At 36.6% G+C, this 23,558-nt stretch overlaps 4 protein-coding genes across 5 annotated transcripts; 3 read left to right on the forward strand and 1 right to left on the reverse strand.

Annotated features, from left to right (window-relative positions):
• Positions 1 to 8,914: 8,914 nt before the first annotated feature.
• LOC109149406 lies at positions 8,915 to 13,720 on the forward strand. 2 transcript variants are annotated; one of them, XM_019297153.1, is made up of 10 exons: positions 8,917 to 9,097; positions 9,467 to 9,567; positions 9,792 to 9,957; positions 10,152 to 10,229; positions 10,589 to 10,955; positions 11,046 to 11,158; positions 11,322 to 11,486; positions 11,789 to 11,928; positions 13,108 to 13,200; positions 13,285 to 13,720. In XM_019297153.1, the coding sequence occupies exons 2-10, from the start codon at positions 9,497 to 9,499 to the stop codon at positions 13,445 to 13,447; spliced, it is 1,356 nt and encodes a 451-aa protein (XP_019152698.1). In that variant the 5' UTR covers positions 8,917 to 9,097; positions 9,467 to 9,496; the 3' UTR covers positions 13,448 to 13,720. The 2 variants fall into 2 exon arrangements, with proteins under 2 accessions (XP_019152699.1, XP_019152698.1); XM_019297154.1 differs by lacking the exons at positions 13,108 to 13,200; positions 13,285 to 13,720 and adding an exon at positions 12,025 to 12,327 and having other exon boundaries at positions 8,915 to 9,567.
• Positions 13,721 to 14,918: 1,198 nt separating this feature from the next.
• Positions 14,919 to 18,784, forward strand: LOC109149405 (protein root UVB sensitive 1, chloroplastic-like). The gene is made up of 7 exons (XM_019297152.1): positions 14,919 to 15,822; positions 15,964 to 16,239; positions 16,675 to 16,731; positions 16,901 to 17,099; positions 17,514 to 17,629; positions 17,810 to 17,986; positions 18,072 to 18,784. The coding sequence occupies exons 1-7, from the start codon at positions 15,049 to 15,051 to the stop codon at positions 18,360 to 18,362; spliced, it is 1,890 nt and encodes a 629-aa protein (XP_019152697.1). The 5' UTR covers positions 14,919 to 15,048; the 3' UTR covers positions 18,363 to 18,784.
• A 130-nt stretch (positions 18,785 to 18,914) lies between these two features.
• On the forward strand, positions 18,915 to 20,979 carry LOC109149407 (jmjC domain-containing protein 7). Its single transcript, XM_019297155.1, has 4 exons — positions 18,915 to 19,722; positions 19,876 to 20,042; positions 20,424 to 20,494; positions 20,597 to 20,979. Exons 1-4 carry the CDS (start codon positions 19,051 to 19,053, stop codon positions 20,788 to 20,790), a joined length of 1,104 nt encoding a protein of 367 aa, XP_019152700.1. The 5' UTR covers positions 18,915 to 19,050; the 3' UTR covers positions 20,791 to 20,979.
• Positions 20,980 to 21,220: 241 nt separating this feature from the next.
• On the reverse strand, positions 21,221 to 23,337 carry LOC109149409 (ubiquinol oxidase 2, mitochondrial-like). The gene is made up of 4 exons (XM_019297156.1): positions 22,803 to 23,337; positions 22,574 to 22,702; positions 21,611 to 22,099; positions 21,221 to 21,526 (listed from the first exon to the last, which is right to left on the reverse strand). Exons 1-4 carry the CDS (start codon positions 23,181 to 23,183, stop codon positions 21,467 to 21,469), a joined length of 1,059 nt encoding a protein of 352 aa, XP_019152701.1. The 5' UTR covers positions 23,184 to 23,337; the 3' UTR covers positions 21,221 to 21,466.
• Positions 23,338 to 23,558: the final 221 nt, after the last annotated feature.

Below are 23,558 nucleotides of genomic sequence, written 5' to 3' on the forward strand. Positions count from 1 at the left end.
GGCGTTGGTAATTCTGTAATTTATATTGAAGTTGAATGGCGGTTGTAGAAACATTATTAGAAACCCTACCGATTTTCTGTTTCGATTAAAAAAAAAAAAAAAAAAAGATACTCCGTAAATGAGAGGAACGGAGATGTCACGTGGGCCAGATTGGCCCGTGTCCAATGAGCCTGATATGATATTTGGGTCGGCCCAACTTAGGTTGCAATCATTATTTTGTGAACCATATTTTATATACTGTAAAATAATATACATTCAATACAAAAATAATGTACATTTAGTATATTAAAAATGTAATTTTTGTTATGGACTATGGTCCACACAATAATTTTCCACATAAATGTTTGTTAAGTACGATCCCATTACGAGATCTTGCCGGACCAATACAAATATTATGACAAATTATTCTGTGGACCGGGGTCCACCTTGTTCACAATTTACATACTAAACGTTCACAATTTACGTTTTAAAAATTTACAATTTGTATACTACGAACAAACAATGTTAACATATATGTAATTGATTATCTTGTTTGGTATTCACAAGTTCTTTTCAAATACTGCATTCACAAAAATATGATCATATTAAGATTTGGTGACCCTGTATTCTATTCATAAATTCTCTTCTACAGTTATGTATTTTGACTCGAAAACACAATTTATATTCTAGAAATTCACAATTCCAATACTAAAAATATACAACTTATACGTCGTTTAGGACCAGAGTCCACATTACCATAGACAATAGTTTATATCGTGGACCCTAGTTCAAAAGGACAGTGTTTCATTGTACTGAACATTGAGTTTTGAATTATTTAACATATTAGTTTATGAATATTAAACTTTGAGTTTATGACCATATAGTGTCTAGTTTCTGAACATTAATCTTTGAGTTTGTGACCATTAAGCTAAACTTTGAGTTTCTGAACAAAAACGGTGCCATTTTGAACCAATATTCACCTTGTAAAGTTGATCTTGGTCCACGATATAATTTGTGAAATATTATAATACACCGACCAATCTACGTCAGCTTGATCCATATTTATTTATTTTTTTTTTTAAATATCAATTATCGAATTTGTCTATTCTCCCTAAACTACCTTCCAATTTTTCAAAATCTTCAATTTGTGACCTTCCAATTTTTCGAAATCTTCAATTTGTGATTAGTTGTCTTGTTCAAATTTGGATGATTTACATGTTTGAGTAAATTTGGAATATCTCTATGCCTATTTTAGTTCAAATTCCACAACGGCAAGTAATCACAATAATGATTTATAGATGTTTTAATACGTAATATAAATATATAATACATATACATGCAGAATACACCTATGTGTTTGGAAGCTGAGAGTGGGGCAGGGAGGGGTTGGGGAGTCACTTCAAGGTATTGAGATTCTATAATATACTATAATTCTTTAGGTTGTTTTTCTTAAAGCTAAGCATGATTGTAATATACTAATTCTTTTGGTCACCGTTTTTATTTTTATTTTTTTGTGAAAGAAAATAAAAGGAAAAAAAAAAAAAAAAAACTTCAAGAGCATATAGAGAACATATACCAGATGCATTAATAAACTTCACCAATTAATTTGATGATGAAGAATCTCCTTTATAAATAATACACTAGTTATGAACATGTACAATACATGTATGCTTTTTAAAAAATGTATAATACATATACACACACATAATAATAAGTAAGTTATTATGTTTAACAATATAAAGTAGGATAATTTATGATAAAATATAATAAATATAGACAAATTTCAAAGAATTTGAGTATACAAGAGATAAAATATAATCTAATAGTTAATCGGACACCTAATTATATCAATATATTTTTATTTATGTTAAATTTTTACCACTGTATCACGTACTAACTTTTATATAGATTTTATTTTATATTATGAGTCAAGATATATAAAATTCCCTTACATACAAACAAATCATTATGTTGATCCAAAACCTCCGATCCTACTATTATAGTATAACCATATAATAACGGGATGAAATTTAATATAATTAGATGTTACAACTTAACATCTTGGTCCAAATGCAAAACCTCAAACTATTATAATATAACCATGTAACGGGATGAAATTCAATATAATTACAAGTTACAACTTAACATCTTGGTTCAAATCCTCCTACTATTATAATATTATTACTATTATAATATAATAATAACAACTATATAATGGAATGAAATTAAATATAATTACAAGTTACAACGTCTTTGCTAACACTATTCAAAATTTAATATTTTGTTTAACAGTGATCCATATTTAATTTACACATGGATCGGGTTAGCCCATAGGCCACATGAATAGAAATTATATGTAAAAGAACCATGGACAAGGCATATTGGATTGGACGGCTGTAAATGAAGGAACGAGGTAAAGGTGACAACTGACATGTTGATAGAATTCCTGTAGTGAGTGATATGATTACAGCTATGAAACTTCTTCATTTTTTGTTTTGAAATTATTCGTTTTATAGCACTAGTTTGTTCATTTTAAAGACTGCCCAGACTGGTAAAAGTGGTTACCAATCTTCTTGTTAGTTAAAACAGTTTTATTGCAACGAAGGAAACAAAGTGATAAAGTTATTGATGTTGCGGTAAACCCGAATCAAATATCAAATTATTAGTGAATAATATTCATATTTAAGTTTTCTAAATATAACCATCTTCAAACATAATCAAAACTCTATCCTAAGAATGCAGGAGTGTGCAATCACCGTTTAAGGTCGTCATACTAGGCATAAATAATTTGCGTCTCGATGTGAAAAGTTCCAGTATAGTGTACCCTAATTAGAGAACTTGTAGTTAGGAATATATATATATATATATATATATATATATATATATATATATATATGCCTGGATAGAAGATACCATAGTCTTGTACATACAAAAGGATATGAATGAGGAATCAACATTATTATACTTGACATATTCATTGTAAATCCGTGATTAATTTAAGGCTAGATCCATGATCATATTGCCCCACCTAATGAAGTGCTACCAAACCAAGCAAGATCTAACTCAAGAAATGAGTGAGAATGAAGGATTATCTTTTAACTTAATCATTGAATTTTTAGAACAATTGCATATTGTGACATAATATTTGGACTTCAACATTTGTGATAATCTCAAAGACATAGTACATGCATCACTATAGCATATATTATAGCATAGCATAAACAATATAATAATTTGATTTTTTTTTTTTTTGTTATACAAGTTCTTCATATATTATACATATCCAGATTCGGCCTCTCTTACATTATTTGAACTTTTGACCTTACATTTGTATTTATAGTATGCTTATCGACTGTAAAAAATTGGTGGTCTAAATTCTCATGCACAATTTATAACTAGACTTTTGGGATTGAGATTCAACCTTTTAGGAACAATGAAATGCCATAAGGGTGCGTTTGGTTCAGGTTATATAAAATAACCAAGGTTATATTTACTTGGTAATATATATAAGATTCTCATGTTTGGTTCAGGTTCGGTAACTTTCTCAGGGAATCTCATATAACTTCCGGATTAAGTTTTTAGCTATTGGAAGAGAATGTGAGAGACCCTCCAATTTCTTAGGTAATCTCACATTCCCTTGTCATATTACTAATGTTGAGCTTTGGACGTTTTAATCAGTTTATCTTATTACCATTGTCTTATTTACATATCTTATTTTTAAATCAAACACAGACCGGAATCTAACATTTCCTAAAGTAATCTAACATTCCGTGAACCAAACGTGCCCTAAAAGTTTTTAATGAAAGCATCAATATATTGCATTTAATGTTTTAATATTGGATTGTTGTTGTTGTTACTATCATCACCATCGTCACCCTTATCAACCAATCATAATCTTCGAAATGCAATATTTGATGATATTTGCCTATTTGGTGATGACATTACAATCCACTTTGTGGTACCCAAACTTTCGGATAATATTCCCCACTTTAGTCTTTCCGTGGACCCTATTTGGTCGGTCTTATCTTTTTTATTTTATTGTTTTGTGCAATATATATAATTAAAAAATGATGAGAGAAAAATCTGCACCTATTAAATATGATTTGAGAGTGTGCATCATATAAATTTTATTATTATGTAATAATCTACAAATTATATGTGAGAAATAAGCATTCAAAAAAAAAAAAATATGTGAGAAATAAATTATATTAAAAAGATCTTGTGTGACATGTTCGACCTAAAAGGGTGTTTGACACTTTTATAGTTCTATATAGTGTTAGAACATATTTAGGTACCACTGTAGGAAAATGTTTTGCCACAAAGATAACATGTACTAACATTGCAAGTGGGACGTGGGTAGGGTTATGGTGATATCATAATTTTATTTTGAATATTTAAAATTTTTGGTCTTATTTTTCAAAGTTGATATTTAAATTAAATAATAATTCATATATGCTTGGTTAAATATTCATAAAAATGACATTACGATTTTTTAAATGTAAATATAGATCTCATGTTCAGTGTCTTGCGATGATGGCAAATTATGCTGTGCATCCGTATGCACCATGCATACGGATGCAAAAACGACGTCGTTTTATTAAAAACGCATGTCTCCCCTTTAAAAAAAAAAAAATCAGGTTCGATTCCCAGCAACAACACATGAACTAAAATTTCAGAATCAATGAACTATAATTCCATAATCGATGAATTATAATTCCAGAATCTATGAACTAAAATTCCAGAATCTAATCTATGAACTAAAAAATTCAGAATGAATAAACTAAAATTCCAAAATCTATGAACTAAAATTTCAGAATCGATGAACTGCAATTCCATAATCGATGAACTATAATTCAAGAATCAATGAACTAAAATTCCATAATCTATGAACTAAAATTCCAGAATAAATGAACAACATAATGTTGTTGCTAGGAATCGAACCTGATTTTTTTTTTAAGGGGAGACGCGTGCTTTTAATAAAATGACGTCGTTTTTGCATCCGTATGCACCATGCATGGTGCATACTGATGCACAGCATAACTACTCTGCGATGATGAACACATGATATTTATTTGTATTTATTACAATATATAAAACCTCTTTTTCCACATGATCTCGATCTTATTCATGCACCTCATTAAATCTGCTAATGGATTCGTGATCAAGAGTTATTAATAATTTTACGATACCACAAAATTAACTAATTAACTAAATAATATCAAAATGATACGTGCACGTCCAAAAAAAATAAAATTATCACCATATATGCGAGGTTGTATTTTGACTTGATTAGGGAAAAAATAAAAAGTATTATTTATGGAGTATTTGTTTTGTTTTTTTTTTTAAATAGTCATTCTTCTAAAAGATTGAACCCCAACCTAAGGACCCCCACAGTCCGGCCCGACAGAGCATTTGGGAGGATGTAAACAATGGTAACTCAACTGAACATGAGCCACAGAAGATAGACATTTGCTTACTGCGCACAAGGAGCCCTCCTCGATCACTTTGAGAGGTTGCTCCGATCCCACACCGCCGTTAGTGAGACTCGATCCCTGCACAAGGAGCCCCCCTCACTTTTAAATAGTCATGATTCTTTATAGATATAAGGTTCAAATTGGCCACTGAACGTAACCTGAAAGTGCAATTAGGCCACTGAACGAAAAAAAAAAAAAAGTGCAATTAGGCCACTGAACACTCCAAAAATGTACAATTTCACCTGATAGCAGGTTACCCTCAATTTTAGCAGGTTATCTGCTTACGTGGCAGCTAAGTTGGCATTTTTAATAAATTTTAATTAAATTTTAATAATAACTTTTTATTAAAAAAAATTAAAAAAATAAAAACGACTTTATTTTATTTTTTATTTAATTTTTTCCAATTTTTTTTATAAAATTTATTATTAAAATTAATTATTAAAAATTATTTAAAAATTATTAAAAATGCCAACTAAGCTGCCACGTAAGCAGATAACCTGCTAAAATTGATGGTAACCTGTTATCCGGTAAAATTGCATACATTTGGAGAGTTCAGTGGCCTAATTTCACATTTTTTTAGTGTTTAATGGCCTAATTGCACTTTTTTTTTTTTTTCGTTCAGTGGCCTTGCATTTTCAGGTTACGTTCAGTGGCCAATTTGAACCTTATCCCTTCTTTATAATGTTGTATATGTTGTATTATATACTTTCTCAAACATTTCCAGCCCAAAGAATTTAAGGTCCACCGGGGTTTGAACATATGTTATATCAATTATCAACATCAAAGTAAAAAGACACACTTATCCCTTAAGAAAGGTCGGGAGTTCGAACCCTCTATCGTATGGAAAAATCAATATGTCCAACACTTTGTCCCTTAATTAGGCCGGCCCAATGCGAATTATGATTAGTCTGAGTATAATACGGGCTTAAAGGTGTCTCATACAATTAGGATATGCTTAGGACACTTCAAGGCCGGACAAAAAAAAGGTAAAAAGACACTACAAAATACCAAAGTAAATAATAAAAGTACACGTTTTCAAAAGAAAATAGTCAAATGGATGAAACATGATTCTCGTATATAAATATTACGAATTTAAATTTGTACAAATACCTTGTCGACTTCTCTATCAAATTTGTCACATATAATTTTTTTTAGTGCAATTTATTTTTAATATTCCAAATAATAATGCAAAAATTTGGCAAATACTTAAGGGGGTGGCGTTGTCAAATAATTATGGGGACACCCCACTTTTGAATGACGAGTGTATACTTTTGGTTTTTACCTGGGAGATGCCGTAGCTTCAACATCTAAAACGTCTCAATCATATTACGTACACGTAAACTCCATTAAAGTGACGTTTACTGCTTTCATAAAAACATAACGGTAAAAATAGTGATAATCACATTATGAAGTGTTATATACGGAGTACTTTATATTTATTTATTTATAAATAGTTTTCTAAAAATAAAGGTCAAATAAGTCATCGAACTACATAAAAGTATAATTAGATCATTAAATTAAAAAAATATGTAATTGAGTCCTTAACAACACAAAATGATGCAATTGAATCTAAAGTGACTTGTTTTACTTGTTAATTTGCTTACGTGGAGGTAATAATATTACAATACTAAATTTGTATTTTATTAAATAATTTTAAATAACAAAAGTTAAAAAAAAAACGTCTTCGTCTCCGGCAGCCTGAAGACGAAGATGGTCTCTTCTCTTCGTCTCCCTGCCTGAAGGGATCTCTTCGTCTCCAGCATACAAAGACGTCTCTTAGTCTCCATGCCGGAGAAGAAGGGACGTCTTTGTCACCTTTAAAAAAAATAAAATTATTTTGTTATTTAAAATTTAATATTATAACCTCCACGTCAGCAAATTAACAAGTAAAACATGTCACTTTGGATTCAATTGCATCATTTTGTGTTGTTCATGCACCCAACTACATATTTTTTGAGTTTAATTGCCAAATTACATTTTCGTGTGTAGTTCGATAACCTATTTGACCCTTATTCCAAGTTTCTATAATACTCACGTACACCAATATCAATTGCATCTAATAAAATCATATAATAAATATCTTAGTACACTATTGATATTGGTGTTAACAATATTTTATAGCAAATCACTTTGTGCTTAATTAGTATTTCTGTGACTCTCATTAAAGAAATGTCACATAATCGAACATATACTACACTATAATAAAGACAACAATATTACAAAAAAAAAAAAATATATATATATAATCATACATTCCTCCCATGATTGTTCCATGCATTTGTTGAAAAAACTATATATTTATACAAGAGAAAAATGATAAAATAAACTATCAAATTTTATGCGAAAAAAGTAGTTAAGCTCTTAAATGTTTAAAAGTTACAATTAAATATATCAACTGATCAATTGATGCAATTAAATTGATCACTTGTCAATTTGTTACAATTAAAGTTAATTACCCGACAAACTTAATGTTAAATATGATGATATTTTAGTTTTTAATAAAAAATATTTAAAAAATATAATAATCATTGCAATAAATTTTTTTCGGCTAATATTCGTTTCTCCGACCACCTTCGCCTTCTTCGTCATTTAAATGTATTTATTACTATGTCAACATTTTTATCGATTACCTAATATTTGGTTTAATTACATCAAATTTACAAGTTAATTTATTCAATTATGATTTTTGAGCCAATGATCTTATGGTTGAACGGGTATAATTGTGCTTCTCTTAAATGAGAGGTCACAAGTTTGAATTCAGTGTGCGGCATTGACTCTCTGTGTTTCATTGAGTCAACCGTATATACTCAACAAAAAAAAAATTGAAATTAAAAAGATTAACAAATTTTTTTGTTATAAAATTTATGAACTATTTAATTATTTTTCTTTTGACAAAAATTTGTGTAAAACTGTCTCACGGTCAAATTAAAAATATAATACTCCGTACTAAACATGAAGGGAAAATGTAATACTTTTGAAGAAATATGAAATAATTTTACATTTTGATTTAAAAATATCATATTTTCCCAGCAATAAACACTTGCCAATATTATTTAAAAGGGAGAGTGTTAACCCGTTTTTATGAAAAATGTAATATTACATAAAAATATAAAACTATTACACTTTTCATTATAAATAACAAACATTTTATTTCTTATTAGTATTACATTTTTGTATTAATTTAACCTAAATTGACTCTTTAACGGTGAGACGATTTCACACAACTGGGATCATTTCCCTTTATATAGGATTATTATTATAACATTCAATAATTGCCTTAAGTTTTATTAATCCCGAATTATGCAATCATACTTTAAAAAAAGTAGGGAGTAAATTTTGACTGACACAAATTTGTACGCATACAGAAAGTCCATCTTTTTCAACACCCGCTTTAATTTTGGCACTGTCTAGCCATTATAGCCAAACCCACATCATCACCATCATCAAAAAGAAAAGGACCCAAACCAAAATGGAAAAAGATGCAAACTTTATTCTATAAATTCAGCAATCTCTCTGCAGATACATACCACCCATTCATGGATACTTTAATTTATATGTATACAAACTACAGGGAGAGAGAGTGAAGGGTCTGTTTGGTTTAAAAAGCTGCTGCTCCTTCCTCCTCCTGCTGCTGCTGCAATTGGGTTTGTCCAATACCATGGATCTTGGGAATTCTTGTAGTGGCAATAGTTCCATCTTTCAGTTTAACATTTTTTCTTCTTCTTCCTCCTCAATTTCTTATAGTAGGAATGGAATTAGTGATTGTGGTTGCTTCAATTCATCACTAGCTGCCTTGTTGTCTTTTTCTTGTTTGTCTTGTAAGGCTTCGATTTTTGTCCCAAATTATACTCCTCTGCGTTGTTCTGATTCTATTCTCATCACCGTCACCTTGAGGGAAAAGACAGCCAGTTGTTAACCCTATAGAGCTCCTGTTTGTTTTGTTGTCTACTGCTTTTTTGTTTGCTAGTAGAGAGTCTAATTTGATCGCCCTTTTCTCCTTTTTTTCTGTAAAGATTGCAACTTTTAGGCATCTCTTTGCAAGAATGATGTCTGTTTCATTGCCCGGGTTGATTCATCGACCAATTGTGATGGGCTCTCCGGAGAACTCCAGCAGGTAGTTTGTTTCTCTCTTCTCTCTCTCTTATTAGCTTTTGATTTCAAGATTTAAAATGGGGTTTGATTGAATCCTCCTTTAGATGAGGGGTTGATGTTGTATAGTGTTTTATTATACATTTCTACTTGGTTTTTATGATGTAAAGTTATATGTGGGTTGGAGCAGAATTTGTGCTAGTACTAGTGGGCATTTCCCAATATCCCTTTGTTCTTTACGATCATCAGGTATGATTTGGATGGTCGTGTTGGATGTTGGATTGGGAATGAGAATGTGAAGTTGAACAAACGAGCTGCTAAGGCGCCCAAGAAGGCGAGGTTGAGAGTTTCGCCTTTTGCTTCATCAGGTCTCACCCAAACCCAAAATCCATCTAGTGCCCAGTTTTATCAGGAGGTTAGAATCCTTTTTCTTATGATTTATCTGTCTAGTTAATCGTTTGAATCTTTCTCGTTGCTTTGTTTATTGTTTCAATGAAGTTGTATATATAGTGCATTGCTGATATTTCATAGTAATAGATGAATCGTGGTGTGGTCTAGATTTATATGCCTTTGGTTGATCGAGTTTGTGATGACTGATTATATTGGCAGCTGTTAAGAGATGCTAGGGACAAATTTACTCAGGAGATATCTTGCCAGTTGAAGGACAAAGATATATCGCTAGCAAAGGTATATTATACTTTTCTTGTTGTTTGGGGTAGTTGGCAAGTTCAGTTGGATCATTAATATTTCATGAATTGCAAAGTGAATGAAGTGACAGGAGTCACGGGATTAATTTGGTGAAGCTTCTACGTATTTCTTCTTTGGCTCTTTAGATGTCTGGTAATTGGCGTGTTAAATGAAATCATCAATTTTGAGCCTTTTCACCATTCCGTGATTACGTAACCATTAGTTGATGCGTGGAGAATGGAATCTTCCGCAAATTAAGTTGGGAATCAATATTGCATTGGTTTTATACCCTAGAGTTTTTGCTTATATATGTTGCTACCGTGCTTATCTATTTGGCTATTTCTGATGTAACTGTCTAGGCTTTGCTTTATGTTGGTGCTGAAGATGAGGCATTTATGGCTTTCAATCGAGAGAAGGATTCTTATTCTCTCCAAAGCGAAAGAAGAACTGCTCTGTTACCATCTGATAATGCTCCGGATTGGAAGCACGTGGAATCGATGCCTCTAGCGGGAAAAAGTATGAAAAATTGGTTGGAGGAGTTGGATGCTATTGCGAGGGAGGTTGAGGCGGAGCTCGTTTCGAGAGAAATAGGATGTGATTTGGTCGAGGTTTTGGATGCAGTGAACGTTGTTCTTTTCAACTCGAGAGGTTTCAAAAGGTCGCATGTATTGGTAGATTCGAAGTGCTCATACCTGCACTCGGGGTTATGCTTTGGATCTTGTAGTGGTATATTTTCTTCAATTCCCGTCATTTTATATTTTACTAATGACTGCTTTAATTTTGACGCATCTAATGCCTTGGTTACGTTATGAACAGCAATTTTGCTTAGTGTAATTTACATTGAAGTTTGCCGACGACTTAATCTGACAATTGTGGGGTCCCGAGTTGGGGAAGATTTTTTAATATGGCCCCAAACAGGAAACCCCGAGGTCTGCTTCTTTTAAACTCGTTACAATAATGTTTCAGCTCTCTGTGTTTCTTTCACCGCCACGTCTAGGCTGGCATTGCTACTGAATATTTCGATCCTTCGAGATCTCCCGAGTCCTAACCCTATTGAATTCAAGCGTTCTATGTTTGTTTGCCACGTTTCAGGAGTTATTCAGGATTACTTCTGGGCACAGTTTATTTGGTACTGTCAATGGGAAGTGTGTGGAGGACCCCCGATCGAAGGCCTCAGACATCAACAGCCATTCACTTCCCGGGCTCGAGATCGCAACAAACTGGGATATCATCGGGATTGCTTTGGCCAATTTGATTGTAAGCTTCATTCTACTCTATTTTTTTTGGTCAGATCACGAGGTGTCCTGAACAGGTCCTAACTGTAAGATACACCTTTAAGCCCGTACCATACTCAGACTAATCCCTGTTCGCACCGGCCAGACCCAAATAAGGGGCAAAGTGTTGGCCAGATTGGTTTTTCCATACGAGAGGGGGTTCGAACTCCCGACTTCTCTTAAGGGATAAGAGTGCACGACCACTCACCCCAACCAAGCTGGTTCTTCAGTCTACTCCATTGATTGTATTCGATGCCTAAAATGAAATGGGCGCTTTTATTGCAGAGGCTTCACTGGAAACGTGCTTCAAGAGCAAACCATGGATTGATGCTTACTTCTCCACTTAGATCTGTTAATATTGCTGATGAGAAATGTAGCAAGATTGATGCCTCAAATGTCCCCTTGTTACGGCCTCAGGATTTGAGGTACCCATCTTAATTATACTCTCTTGTGCGTAATTCCAACTAGAATTGCTCCCCGTTCCTGATTAAACAGGCGCCACTTTCTGTTGTCCCTTACAGGTTCAAGATGCTAAGTTGCAACATTGGCATGAGAATGGAGATTTATGAATTTCGGAAGCATAACATTTTTCTCAAGGATTTAAAATTAAAAAAAAAAAAAGACATGCATCCCACACTTTTAACATACTCGCTTTAAGCATTCACAACAAACATAAATAATTTCCCCCAACTTATGGCTCAGTTTTGACTCTGAAAGTAACCCTTTTCCCATCTTTAGGCTATTCAACTATAAAATTTGAAACTAAATATTTTTTACATGCTATATATATATATATATAGTTTATATATTTGTATATATTTATATACCTTTTTCCCAATGACCTTGTGGTCTAGTGGGATGAAGTGACTCTCTCAAATGGGAAGTCTCATGGGTTTGAGCCCCAGTGGGGCAGATACTAGAGTCAATAGTACTTAACAGACTTTTTTGGAGCACTCGTAAATTTTCTAGTGGTGTGCTTGAACTTTCCTGCTTTTTTCCCTCTTTCCCCAAAGCCTACAAGAACCCCTCTTAAGAATAGGCGTCCCTGCATTTAAGTGTTAATTTTCTTAGTATGAAAGTGGTGAAATATGTTTATCTTTAACTAAATATTTCCGTGTCATTATTCATACAGGCAAATCTAAAGGATAATTTTCCTCTTTTTTTTTGGGGGGGGGGGGGGGGGGGGGGCGGGGGGGGGGTCATTGTGAAAGAAATTTGTTGAGAATGATAACGTCTGGTCTTCATTGGAACTATTCTATTAGTCCTTCGATGGAATTTCCGCTGTTCAATTCTTGTACAAGCCTCTGTCATTTTACAATCGAGCAGTTAATTACCCCCGCTTTGATGTTCAAAAGTTGAAGTTCCCATAACATTACTTGTATATGTGCATTGCGCTTTTATCTAACAAGCAGGAGATATTTGGTTACTTTATTTGACTATTGTCTGATCTGCAGCCTGAACTGCTAGCTAGTTTATATGTAACGCTAATCTATGGTATCAGATTGCCTTGATTGTTTGATAATATCCACGGGTTTTCTGACACCTGTTCTTGGGATTTAGACTGTCTAGTTTGAATGTCGCTTAACCATGACATTACTTTCTAGGCTGGCTATTATGGCTTCAGAAAGACTGCTGATTCTGCAGCCACACAACTGGATTCTGAGAAGAGACCACGGCCTCATGCTCTACTACAGCAGGTAAGCACAAAGACCCCATACGTGATATGTTTTTTTTTCCAGAAGCGTATTAGTAAAAACAGATTTGGGTATGAATGATGGCAGGGAATATGCGGCTGCAGTCCAGGAGCTTAGCATTTGCATGGCGTTTGCCCCGGAAGAAGAGGCAGAAGTTCTGGAGCCATTCGTCGAGAAGCTGCACCTGATGCAGGTTGAATCTTCGTGGAAATCGTTGGGGCATAAAGAAGGCCGGCTAACAGTTCCTTGACTTGTTTCTGCAAAAGCGGGTGGAGAATGAAGCTTTTCAGTAGTTCTGACATTGAAAGCATTGTAACTTTGGCTGTAACCTGGCTTCTGTAAATTTCTGTTTAAGCCATGTTTGATTTTAAGGTTTTGGAGAAGAGACATGTACGAGGAGATATGCAAGCTTCAAATGCTTGCAGCAGGCATGTTCTCATTTTTCAAAACCATGTTTTATTTAATTAGCAGATCAAATAATACTACCTTATTTAATCATATCAAAAGGAAAGTTTTCAGTTTCTTAGTAAAAATTTAAGTCAAAACAACTTTTATCGTGTCATTTGTAAGCAGTGAGTCCATCCCTCCGAGTGGATCTTAAAAAAAATTATCATCATAATTATCTGAATGTGCGTTTTGGATTAAGTATGTCTTACAACCTTAGTCAATAATGAGGTCTATATTATTAGGTAAGTAATTGACTGGCTCAGATAAAAATGAGGTCACTTAAGTTTTACATACTGTTTATTGTTTATAGTTACTTTTTCAACCTACTGAAGTACAAATAGTCAATACCGTCTCTACTAAAGCTCAAACCTATGACCTCCTCTTTGGAAGGTACACTTCATGGCACGAAATCACAAGGTCATTAACCATTAATAGCGAAAGAATTGATTTTAAGTTCTATAGATTTAATTCCTTCTTTATGACTATTATAGAAATTTCAAAATTCAACTATGAAACTAGTTGATATGGTAAATAGGGGTATACGTAGAGTGCCCCGCGGGTGTTACTGGCTAAGTATTAAAGCTCGGGAGTCCCCATAGTGGGCTGGGAAGCTCCAGTTCAATTCAATGCCAAATGTCCCATTTCAGCTGCAATAAATGCTCTATTTATAGGAGGAGGAGGAGACAGGCTCCGGCATGGCCAGCACGTGGCGAGCATGCACCGGTCGCCACCGAAGTCGTGTAATACCTCGCCACGCGGCGATGCCCCCCTGGTCAACTCAGGGGCACGAGGTCGGAGACATGCCGACCGGGGCCCGTGTGGTGGACGGTCGGTCCGCGGTAGGTCCCATTGCGGCACGAGCGGTCCGAAGGATGGCGGTCGGGAAGTTGCCAGGACGACGGGACCGGTCGGTCCCATGGTCCAGTCGGTCGGGACGGCGCCACCGACTGATACCGAGCAAAGAGCTACGGGTACAGGGTGTATATCCCTATCACTAGTACTTACCTCTACATCATATATATATATTTTTTATCTCAAAAGAGGTGATCGAATTGAAAACTATAACTCTTATATTTAAAAATTACAAATTAAAATTTTTTACCAATACTATTTTAGTTTAACCCATCATACATAATATTTTATGTATTTTTGTCATATGTCACAAAAAAAAAAAAAAAAAAAAAAACACTATATCCCTCTAACTAACATGATATCATACATGTCTGAAATTGAAAACTAAACAAAGTATATTATTAAATATATGCGATTCGTATATGAAAATTAAAAGAAAAATAGAAAGTGAGAGAGCGGCACCGAAGCCCCCGTTGAGGCGTTGACGGCTTTGTCCAAGTGTCGTTAGTTTCAGAGCGCCACCCTAATTCTTGAATTTCCAACACCAACACCATGGGCTGCGCTTCCCCTCCCTTTTCGCTCCACCGTTATCCTACATCGCCAAATCCCACCTCCGCCGCCGCCGCCGCCACTTTCTTTCCCGCCAATTTGAACCATTTCCACTGGCCGCAAAAACCGTTTCTTCCCATATCTTCTGTTCAATCAGTATTCCGGTCGTTTCCCTCGTCCCTCTCAAGCCGCAGTCCCACTCTTCTCCGACCTTTCGCCGCCGCCGCCAACCACAATGGAGACAATAACAACAACGGCGGAGGTAGAAATGGAGGCGGCGGCGGTGATTGGTGGGATGATTTCTTCAATTTTGACAAGAAGCATTTCTTTCTGCTCCCTTTTTCTTGTATGTTCACAAATGAAAATAATATTGTTGCGTCTGTCGCTTCGTGTAAGCCGCTACTCCTATTACTCGTTTCCGTCTCGTCTTCCGTCACCTGCGGCTTGCTATTAGCTTCATTAGTACAGGCGAAGACTAATGGTGAAGAGAATGATGCAGAGGTTTTGTATGAAATTCGAGGAGGAAAGCGGGTTGAGCTCGTAGCGGATCACTTCAAAGATGAATTTATTGTTCCAAGAACAGTGGGCTCCAATTCAAAACCGTCCTCTTTCAGGGACTTTACCGTTGATTTGTGGATGCAATGTAGGAACTTAGCCATGAATTTGATGTTGCCAGAGGGGTTTCCCGAGAGTGTTACTAGTGATTACTTGGAATACTCTCTTTGGAGAGCTGTTCAAGGTGTTGCCGCCCAAATGAGCGGCGTTCTGGCCACTCAGGTACCCATTGTTGAGAAACATGCATTTTTCATTTATATAGAGAAAAAGTAGCATCACAAATTCTTCTCAAACAAGACAGTGCCATCATTTTGGTTTGTTGAGAACCTGATTTTGGTTCTGGGAATTCTTCATTCTTGATAGGCTTTGCTTTATGCTGTTGGATTGGGGAAAGGGGCCATTCCTACTGCTGCAGCTGTGAATTGGGTGCTCAAGGATGGAATTGGATATCTTAGCAAGATTTTGTTGTCAAACTATGGCAGACATTTTGATGTCCATCCAAAAGGTTGGAGGCTATTTGCTGACCTCTTGGAGAATGCTGCTTTTGGACTGGAGATAATGACTCCAGCATTTCCCCATCTGTTTGTACATATTGGTGCGGTTGCTGGAGCGGGGAGATCAGCTGCTGCATTAATACAGGTAAATTGTTCAACCCAAGTGTTAAAAATCGTGACTTGTTTTCTGAAAACTATCAAGTCAGAAAAGTTTTCTATAATGTAGGAGAGCTTGGGGTTTATTAAACATTTCCATCTGGCTTTTGTACTTGAGTGTTAAGCATATAGCCTAGATGGAGCACATGCTTCATTTGGTATCAGAGCCTATAGCCATTAATGTGCAATCCAACTATCAGTTTAGGCTTTTAGTTGAGATGGAGCACCTTCATTTTGAGTTTGTATGTATTCATCCATGTTTTAAGGATTATGTAAAGCTATGGGTTGGGATCCTCATGCATTAGTTGTCATGTATTTCTGGTATAAGTGTATTTCTCTGCACATATATTCCACCAAATGGGTATTGTCACTGGAGAAATGCAAGTTTTGTTCAATAATGCACTCGATATCTTTCTTGTGATAGGCTGCTACGAGGAGCTGTTTTTATGCTGGCTTTGCTGCTCAAAGGAATTTTGCTGAGGTGAATCCTCTGTTTGGTTACTATCTTTTGGTTTTTAAAGCAATTTGTCTGGTCCACAATACCTTTCTAAAGATTTTTATTTCAGTTGATTATTTTCCACATTTCTTGTAGTTCTGAGATATAAGGTAGTTGTGTGAACATGCTTTTTCTAAGGTTTCTCTAATGGCAGGTAATTGCTAAGGGTGAAGCACAGGGTATGGTGAGCAAGGGCATTGGAATTATGCTCGGAATAGCACTTGCCAACTACACAAGTTCTTCTACGCCTCTTGCTCTTGCTTCTTTTGGCGTGATAACTTGGATTCACATGTTCTGTAATCTCAAATCATATCAGTCCATTCAGCTAAGGACTTTAAATCCTTACCGCGCAAGTAAAATCTTTTTCCTTTACTTTTATTGTGTTTGATATTGTATCATCCATTAGTAACATGCTATAGAAAAATTCCTGCATACAAATCCAGCAAATGACATTGTAGTTTTGTACTGACTTTCAACTGATTTTACGGTGGTGTGGGTGGTTCCCTTTATATTGTTAAAGTGTGCCCTTGATTTTTTTTTTTAATTTTATTTTTTGAAAGCTACTGACTCTATTACAGTGTAGTATCTGTTCATAACTACTTTCTCAACCTACTGAAACACAAAGAGCCAATAATGCCTCCACTGAGGCTCGAACTCACAACCTCCCATATGGGAGTCCAACCCGGGTGCCCTTGATTTGTTGCTTTCAATACTGTTAATTGCTCTCAAGGAGGATCGCTTATTAGTACTTTTATGTGGTCTTGCAGGTTTAGTTTTTAGTGAATACCTGCTTAGTGGCTTAGTTCCTTCTGTTAAGGAGGTGAACAATGAGGAGCCACTTTTTCCTGTCTTTCCGGCTTTATGTTTGAAGCCAGCATATGAGGTAAGTAAGTTATTTTTCGTTTAAACTCAGCTGCACTTGCCTAAGGGTAATCTATATGCATAGTTTGTGTCAGCTACATGGAAGATTTTATTTCTCAGAGCTTGGTATACATGGAAGATTTTATTTCTCAGAGCTTGGATACCAACTCTCTGATGGTAGTTTTTCTGGTACGAGTCTTAGGCACAAGCAGAGGATCTTTCCCAAGAAGCCAAGAATGCAGCTGCTCATATTGTGGATAGGTTACAACTGGGTGCTAAACTATCTGACATTGTTAAACGTAGGGAAGATGCGCTTGCACTGCTTGACCTCTACAAAAATGAAGGTTATATACTCGCAGAACATGAAGGCAGATTCTGTGTAAGAAAACTTGCCCGTTTTGCTTTATTTCCCAATTTTCTTGCTCATAATGTTCTGCTTTGTTTTAATATTGGGCATTGAGCAGGTTGTACTCAAAGAGAACTCGTCACCACAAGACATGCTGAAGTCGGTGTTTCATGTTAACTATCTCTACTGGTTGGAGAGAAATGCGGGAATTCTATCAAGTGGTGTGCGAAGTGATTGTAGACCGGAGGGGAGACTCCAAATGTCTTTAGAATATGTTGAGAGGGAATTCTGCCACGTCAAGAACGATAGTGAAATAGTAGGTTGGATGGCTGATAGTCTCATTGCAAGGCCTTTACCAAATAGAATCCGTCCTGGTTATCCAATTACTTCTCCTGTCATGGCCGGCTGATTGATTTGCAACACTTTGCGTTAAACCTTGTAAGCTGTTGGCTATGGCACAAGAGGATGTGGTTGAAGTTGAATGATGGTAAACTGCAGTTTCAAGATAACACTGATTTGGTTGAACCCTCAAGATGGAGAAGGCTACAATGAAGGGGATAATGCACTAGCAGAATGCTAGTTTTACAAAGTGGTTGAATGGTTGCCCTTGTCTGAACAGCTTTGTGTCCTTACTGTATATGCTACTAAAATGAATGTTCATTGCACCATCAACCAACATTCCTTAATTCTTTGAGGCTCAATGGATCTTGATTAATCTTTTAGTGTGACAATGGTCATATTGTTGTAGTCTGAACACTTATTGTGATTAGTTGAATGTACTGGAAATCAAGATTTGATGTATACCTCATATGAACTCATGATTAGCTTTAATTTCGGCTTTGCAAATTCATGGTGTTTTTGGTTCATACATGAGAATCAAAATTAAATATTTGGTAATGATAATCGGTATTTTATTAATATTGAGAATATTGAGGTTTGGTTATGTATTTACTTATAATAGGGAAAACAAAAGAAAGAAAAAAATCAAAATTTCAAACTGAGCTGCTGAATTTCAACACCGGCCCAGTTCTCACGGTCAAAACGTCAAACACCAGGCGGGCGCTTTCGAGTTTGAAGCTTCTCCGCCGCGGGCGCCCATGGAGGAAACTCAAACTCTACAGAAGCTGTGGGAAGAAGTTCGGGATCTAAGCCTAGGCACAACCTCTCAAGTCGACCGTCTCCTCTTTCCACCTACGCCTCTTCATTTCCTCCGCGACTACGTTTCCCCCAACAAGCCTTGCCTCATCTCCTCCGCCATCAACCACTGGCCCGCCACCACTCGCTGGCACTCTACCCAGTACCTCCTCGACGCCCTCTCCTCCTCCACCGTTTCCCTCCACCTTACCCCAACCGGCCGAGCTGACTCCGTTACCTCCCTTCCCACCTCCCCTTCTTCCCTCTGCTTCGCCTCAGCCCATGTCGAGCAGCTCCCTTTCCCTGACGCTCTGTCCAAGGTTCTCCAATCCGACAACGGTTCCACCATCGCTTACCTGCAGCAACAGAATGATTGCTTCCGTTCGGAGTATGAGGCTCTCGGTTCGGACTGTGAGCCCCATTTTTCCTGGGCATCCGAGGCCCTGGGATGCCTTCCTGATGCCGTGAACCTCTGGATTGGGAATGATTTGTCGGAGACATCGTTCCATAAAGACCATTATGAAAATCTATACGCCGTGATCACTGGGGAGAAGCATTTTCTGCTTCTTCCTCCCACGGATTTCCACAGGATGTATATTAGAGAGTATCCGGCTGCTCAATACCATTATTCCCAGGTTTAAGTTTCTTCTCATCATTATCATATCATAAATTTTTGTTTTCTGCTAATATGTAGGCATTGCAATGGTGTTGAGAGAAATTGAAGAGGAGAATAGTATACATTTGTAAATTTTCTGTAATGTCCTACTTTAATATTGGATTATATATAGGAGAAGAGGGAGTTCGAGTTGGAAGTTGAGAAACCAATTAGGCATGTGCCATGGTGCAGTGTGAATCCTTACCCTTCAGAAGAGAAAGAAAAAGCAGAGTTTCCTCTATATTTCAATGGGCCTAAGCCATTTGAAGTTACAGTAAAGGCTGGAGAGGTTCTTTATTTGTAAGCATTTCATAAATTCTCATCTTTGCTTGTTTCTTTCCTATCCGTAGGTTTGTTTAGTTACATGTTCTTAACACCATATATAATCATCTGTTGTCTCTAACTTTGCTGCTGTATTAGCTTGCTTTTCTCGGTGATCTCTTAACATAGACATGCTTGAAAATCCTCCATGCTGTGCTGTGGTAATAAAGGATAGAATTAGATTCAAAACTTGTTTTGCTAAAGAAAGGGTTATGAATACAAATGCATACCAGTTAGAATTATGTTTTTAAAGAAATTATAGATAGAATTGTGTATTCTGGATCCTTAAGGCTCCATCAAGATGGAGTTATTGCGAGATTGATTAATTGTGGATTTTCTAAGTTGCTTCAAAATCTGCAGGCCAAGTATGTGGTTTCATCATGTTAGACAAAGCCCGGACAGCAGAGGACTCACCATTGCAGTAAACTACTGTAATACTCCTTAAATTCCCTTCCATTCATGTATTAGATTCTCATGGTGTGTATTTCTTTGTGCCTAAATGAGCTAAGATGGTTGTTTTTTGAAACATACAGGGTATGATATGCGGTTCGATATCAAATATGCTTACTTCAACTTTCTTCAGTCTATACCTTCCTCAATACACAACTACCAGGCATCCTGCAGAAAAGTATGCACAGAACCATGTTCTTGCATTTCGAACGATGAATCCAACATATCTTCTCCTCTCTTAACAATAGATGACACTAATGATGGTGAGCAAATGTAAACTAAACATGGGTGATCCTTTGGGGGATTATAGGCAAGCAAGAAAGTCATGCAAAATATATATCTGTTTATTTGAATGCTGATTTTTCAACAAGTGATTTTTCAGATTGTTACACACACACACAAACCAAGGAATTATCAAAATGTGATGGTTGAGACCTATCAAATAGCTAAATTGAGTATTTGGTAATTAGCCCGTATCGACAGTTCTATTGGTAAGTAATTACTAAGTTAACTGGCTTGTTTGGTTATCCGTGATTAGCGGTTATCAAATAGTATATTGTATTAGCGTTTGTAAAAGCAGCGGTTTGCTAACCACTACTCCAAACTGCGGCTAACCAAACGATTTTTTTGGCGGTTTGACATGGTCAAACCGCCAAAAATGGCGGATACGCCAATAACCAAATATGGCCGGAGAGACAACAGGAACGTAACGTGTAGAGATTAAATTTTATATACATATAAAATGAAACAATAATGCAAGCCTCCTTAGGTGTTTAAACCACAATGCAACCCAATCTTGACTCTTGACCATTTATTAAACGTCACGTTAAAGCTCACAAGACAACCACTCATACCATATCTGTATACTTTTCAAGTTTCCACTAAAATTTAAAAAAAAAAAAAAAAAAAAATCTCTGCAGTGCCATTGCAAGCCACGTCACTTTCTCTTCCTTTTAGTGATATCCAAGAGGGGCTGGAGAGTCCTTCAATTGTTGTCCCTGGTAATGAATATCCTGCAACCACAACAAATTCATCAGCATCGAATATAATATATAATAAATATTTCGCATTTTACAATAATAATAAATAATTCTTACCGAAGCAAAGTGGTTGACGTCACGGTGATGAGCCTCGTCAGCCCTAACAACCAAGACAACATCCCGGAGAGTAGATCCCGGCGGGAGGCGCCAGTAGTCGAGAGCGATGGCCGGAGCCGGCACGTTCTCGATATTACCCTTGTCAAGCTCCTTGAGGAACTCGGTGTAGGAATGGATAGCCTCTTCCTCCAAGTATCCGACGATGCGGTGAGCCAGCTTGGGGGAGACGAGGTAGGCGGCGAAGTAAGCGTTGAAGAAGACGCCCTGGACGGCGAAGACGAGGGCGCGTTCGTACCACCGCGGCTGAGCAACCTCCATGAACGTCATCAGATGCATTCTCTCGTTCTCCGCTTCTTCCAGCAGCGCTTTGATCCACCCCCCGCTGTGCTCGAATCGCCGGAGGGATTTGCAGTGCAGCAGCATCCCTCCCACCATCCCCGGAACCGCCGCCACCGTCTCCAACATCATTGCACGACAACCATACCTCCTCTGTAACATCAATTTTTAACCATCAATTTCTTGCTCTGATCTTCAGACCATAATTAATGTTAATTGTCACAATTAAGGAATATATATATATAATCCTATATAGGGTTGCATTCAAATACAAACCCCTTAAAATACAAACTTGAGCTTCTGCACACATTAACATACTTACATGCACACAAGGCGTACTAGCGACAATTTTTGAGATTAACTCGTGCACACATTAACATACATGCACACAGTGCGTAGGGAGAAAAATCACAACCATCCATCAAAACTCGTGCACATATTAACATACTTACATGCACACAGCGCATGAGGAAAAATCACAATCATCTATCAAAACTCGTGCACACATTAACATACTTACATGCACACTGAGTATACTGTCAACAATATCTATGATTAGCTTGTGCACACATTAACACAATTACATGCACATAGTTTGTAAGTTTGTATTTGAATATATATATATACCTGAAAGAAAACATCAGTGGGAAATCTGAGCGCCTTTACAGTCCAATATGCTATCTTATCCAAGAATGTGACCGGCACGTGGTGTTTCTTCAGATCTATACTCAAATCTGCTTTGTACGTCTCCCATGGCTTCAATTCATTCAAGATTTTCATTCATCAAATCAATAATAATATCAAAGAGAGAATTTTATGTTTTTCTGCAGATTATATATTAAATAACGTAACGTACCCTAAAACACTGCCATTTCCATTCGGTGCCATCCTCTTTGGCAACCTTAGGAGGAGCAACGCCCCAGTAACTAGCAACGGCCGAATCAGTTCGGCCGCCGGTAGTGGCGGCGCCGCCGTTTTTCTCGTCCTTCTCTTTCTGCTTGTCACCCACAGCCACCGTGCTCATTCTCCTCGTCCAAGCAACCAGCACTTCCTCGGAAGCCTTGGATGGATTCCCATGCAAGAAAGCCGCCGCACCGCCGCGGAAAACTCCTCCGATCATCCCTGCCTCGCTGGCTGCAGCAGTCGCCGGACGACGGAGAACCGCCGTCGAAAAATAGCGCGGGGCAACATGGCCCGTCAACGATCGGGCCAGCTTCGTTCCGCCACGGCTCATCATCTTCAACAAACGATCAAACCAAAGAAATTTCGAAACTGTAAATCACAAAATTAAGAATGAAAGGGTTTTTCTTGGTTTTGCAAGAAGTTTGGAAAGCTTAGCTTGAGGGACAAGAAATTATGTTTCTCTCTCTTCGTGTGCGTATTAAGGGGTTTAAACGCCGCTTTTATATACTTCCCAAGGCAATGAGGCGGTGGAAAATTAGTTTTATTTTTTCCCCTAAAAAAAATAAAATTCTAAACTTTTATGAAATGACCAAACTGGGCCGCATCTTGTGGTTCATAAAAATAGAATATATTGCGCAAGGCAGTCAACAGGTCAAACTCGCCGTTCCCGTGAAAGCCAAGCAGAATTACGTCATGCATGTGGATAGAA

This window comes from Ipomoea nil, unplaced genomic scaffold (genome assembly GCF_001879475.1).
Source record: "Ipomoea nil cultivar Tokyo-kokei standard unplaced genomic scaffold, Asagao_1.1 scaffold2159, whole genome shotgun sequence".
Taxonomy (NCBI): Eukaryota; Viridiplantae; Streptophyta; class Magnoliopsida; order Solanales; family Convolvulaceae; genus Ipomoea; species Ipomoea nil.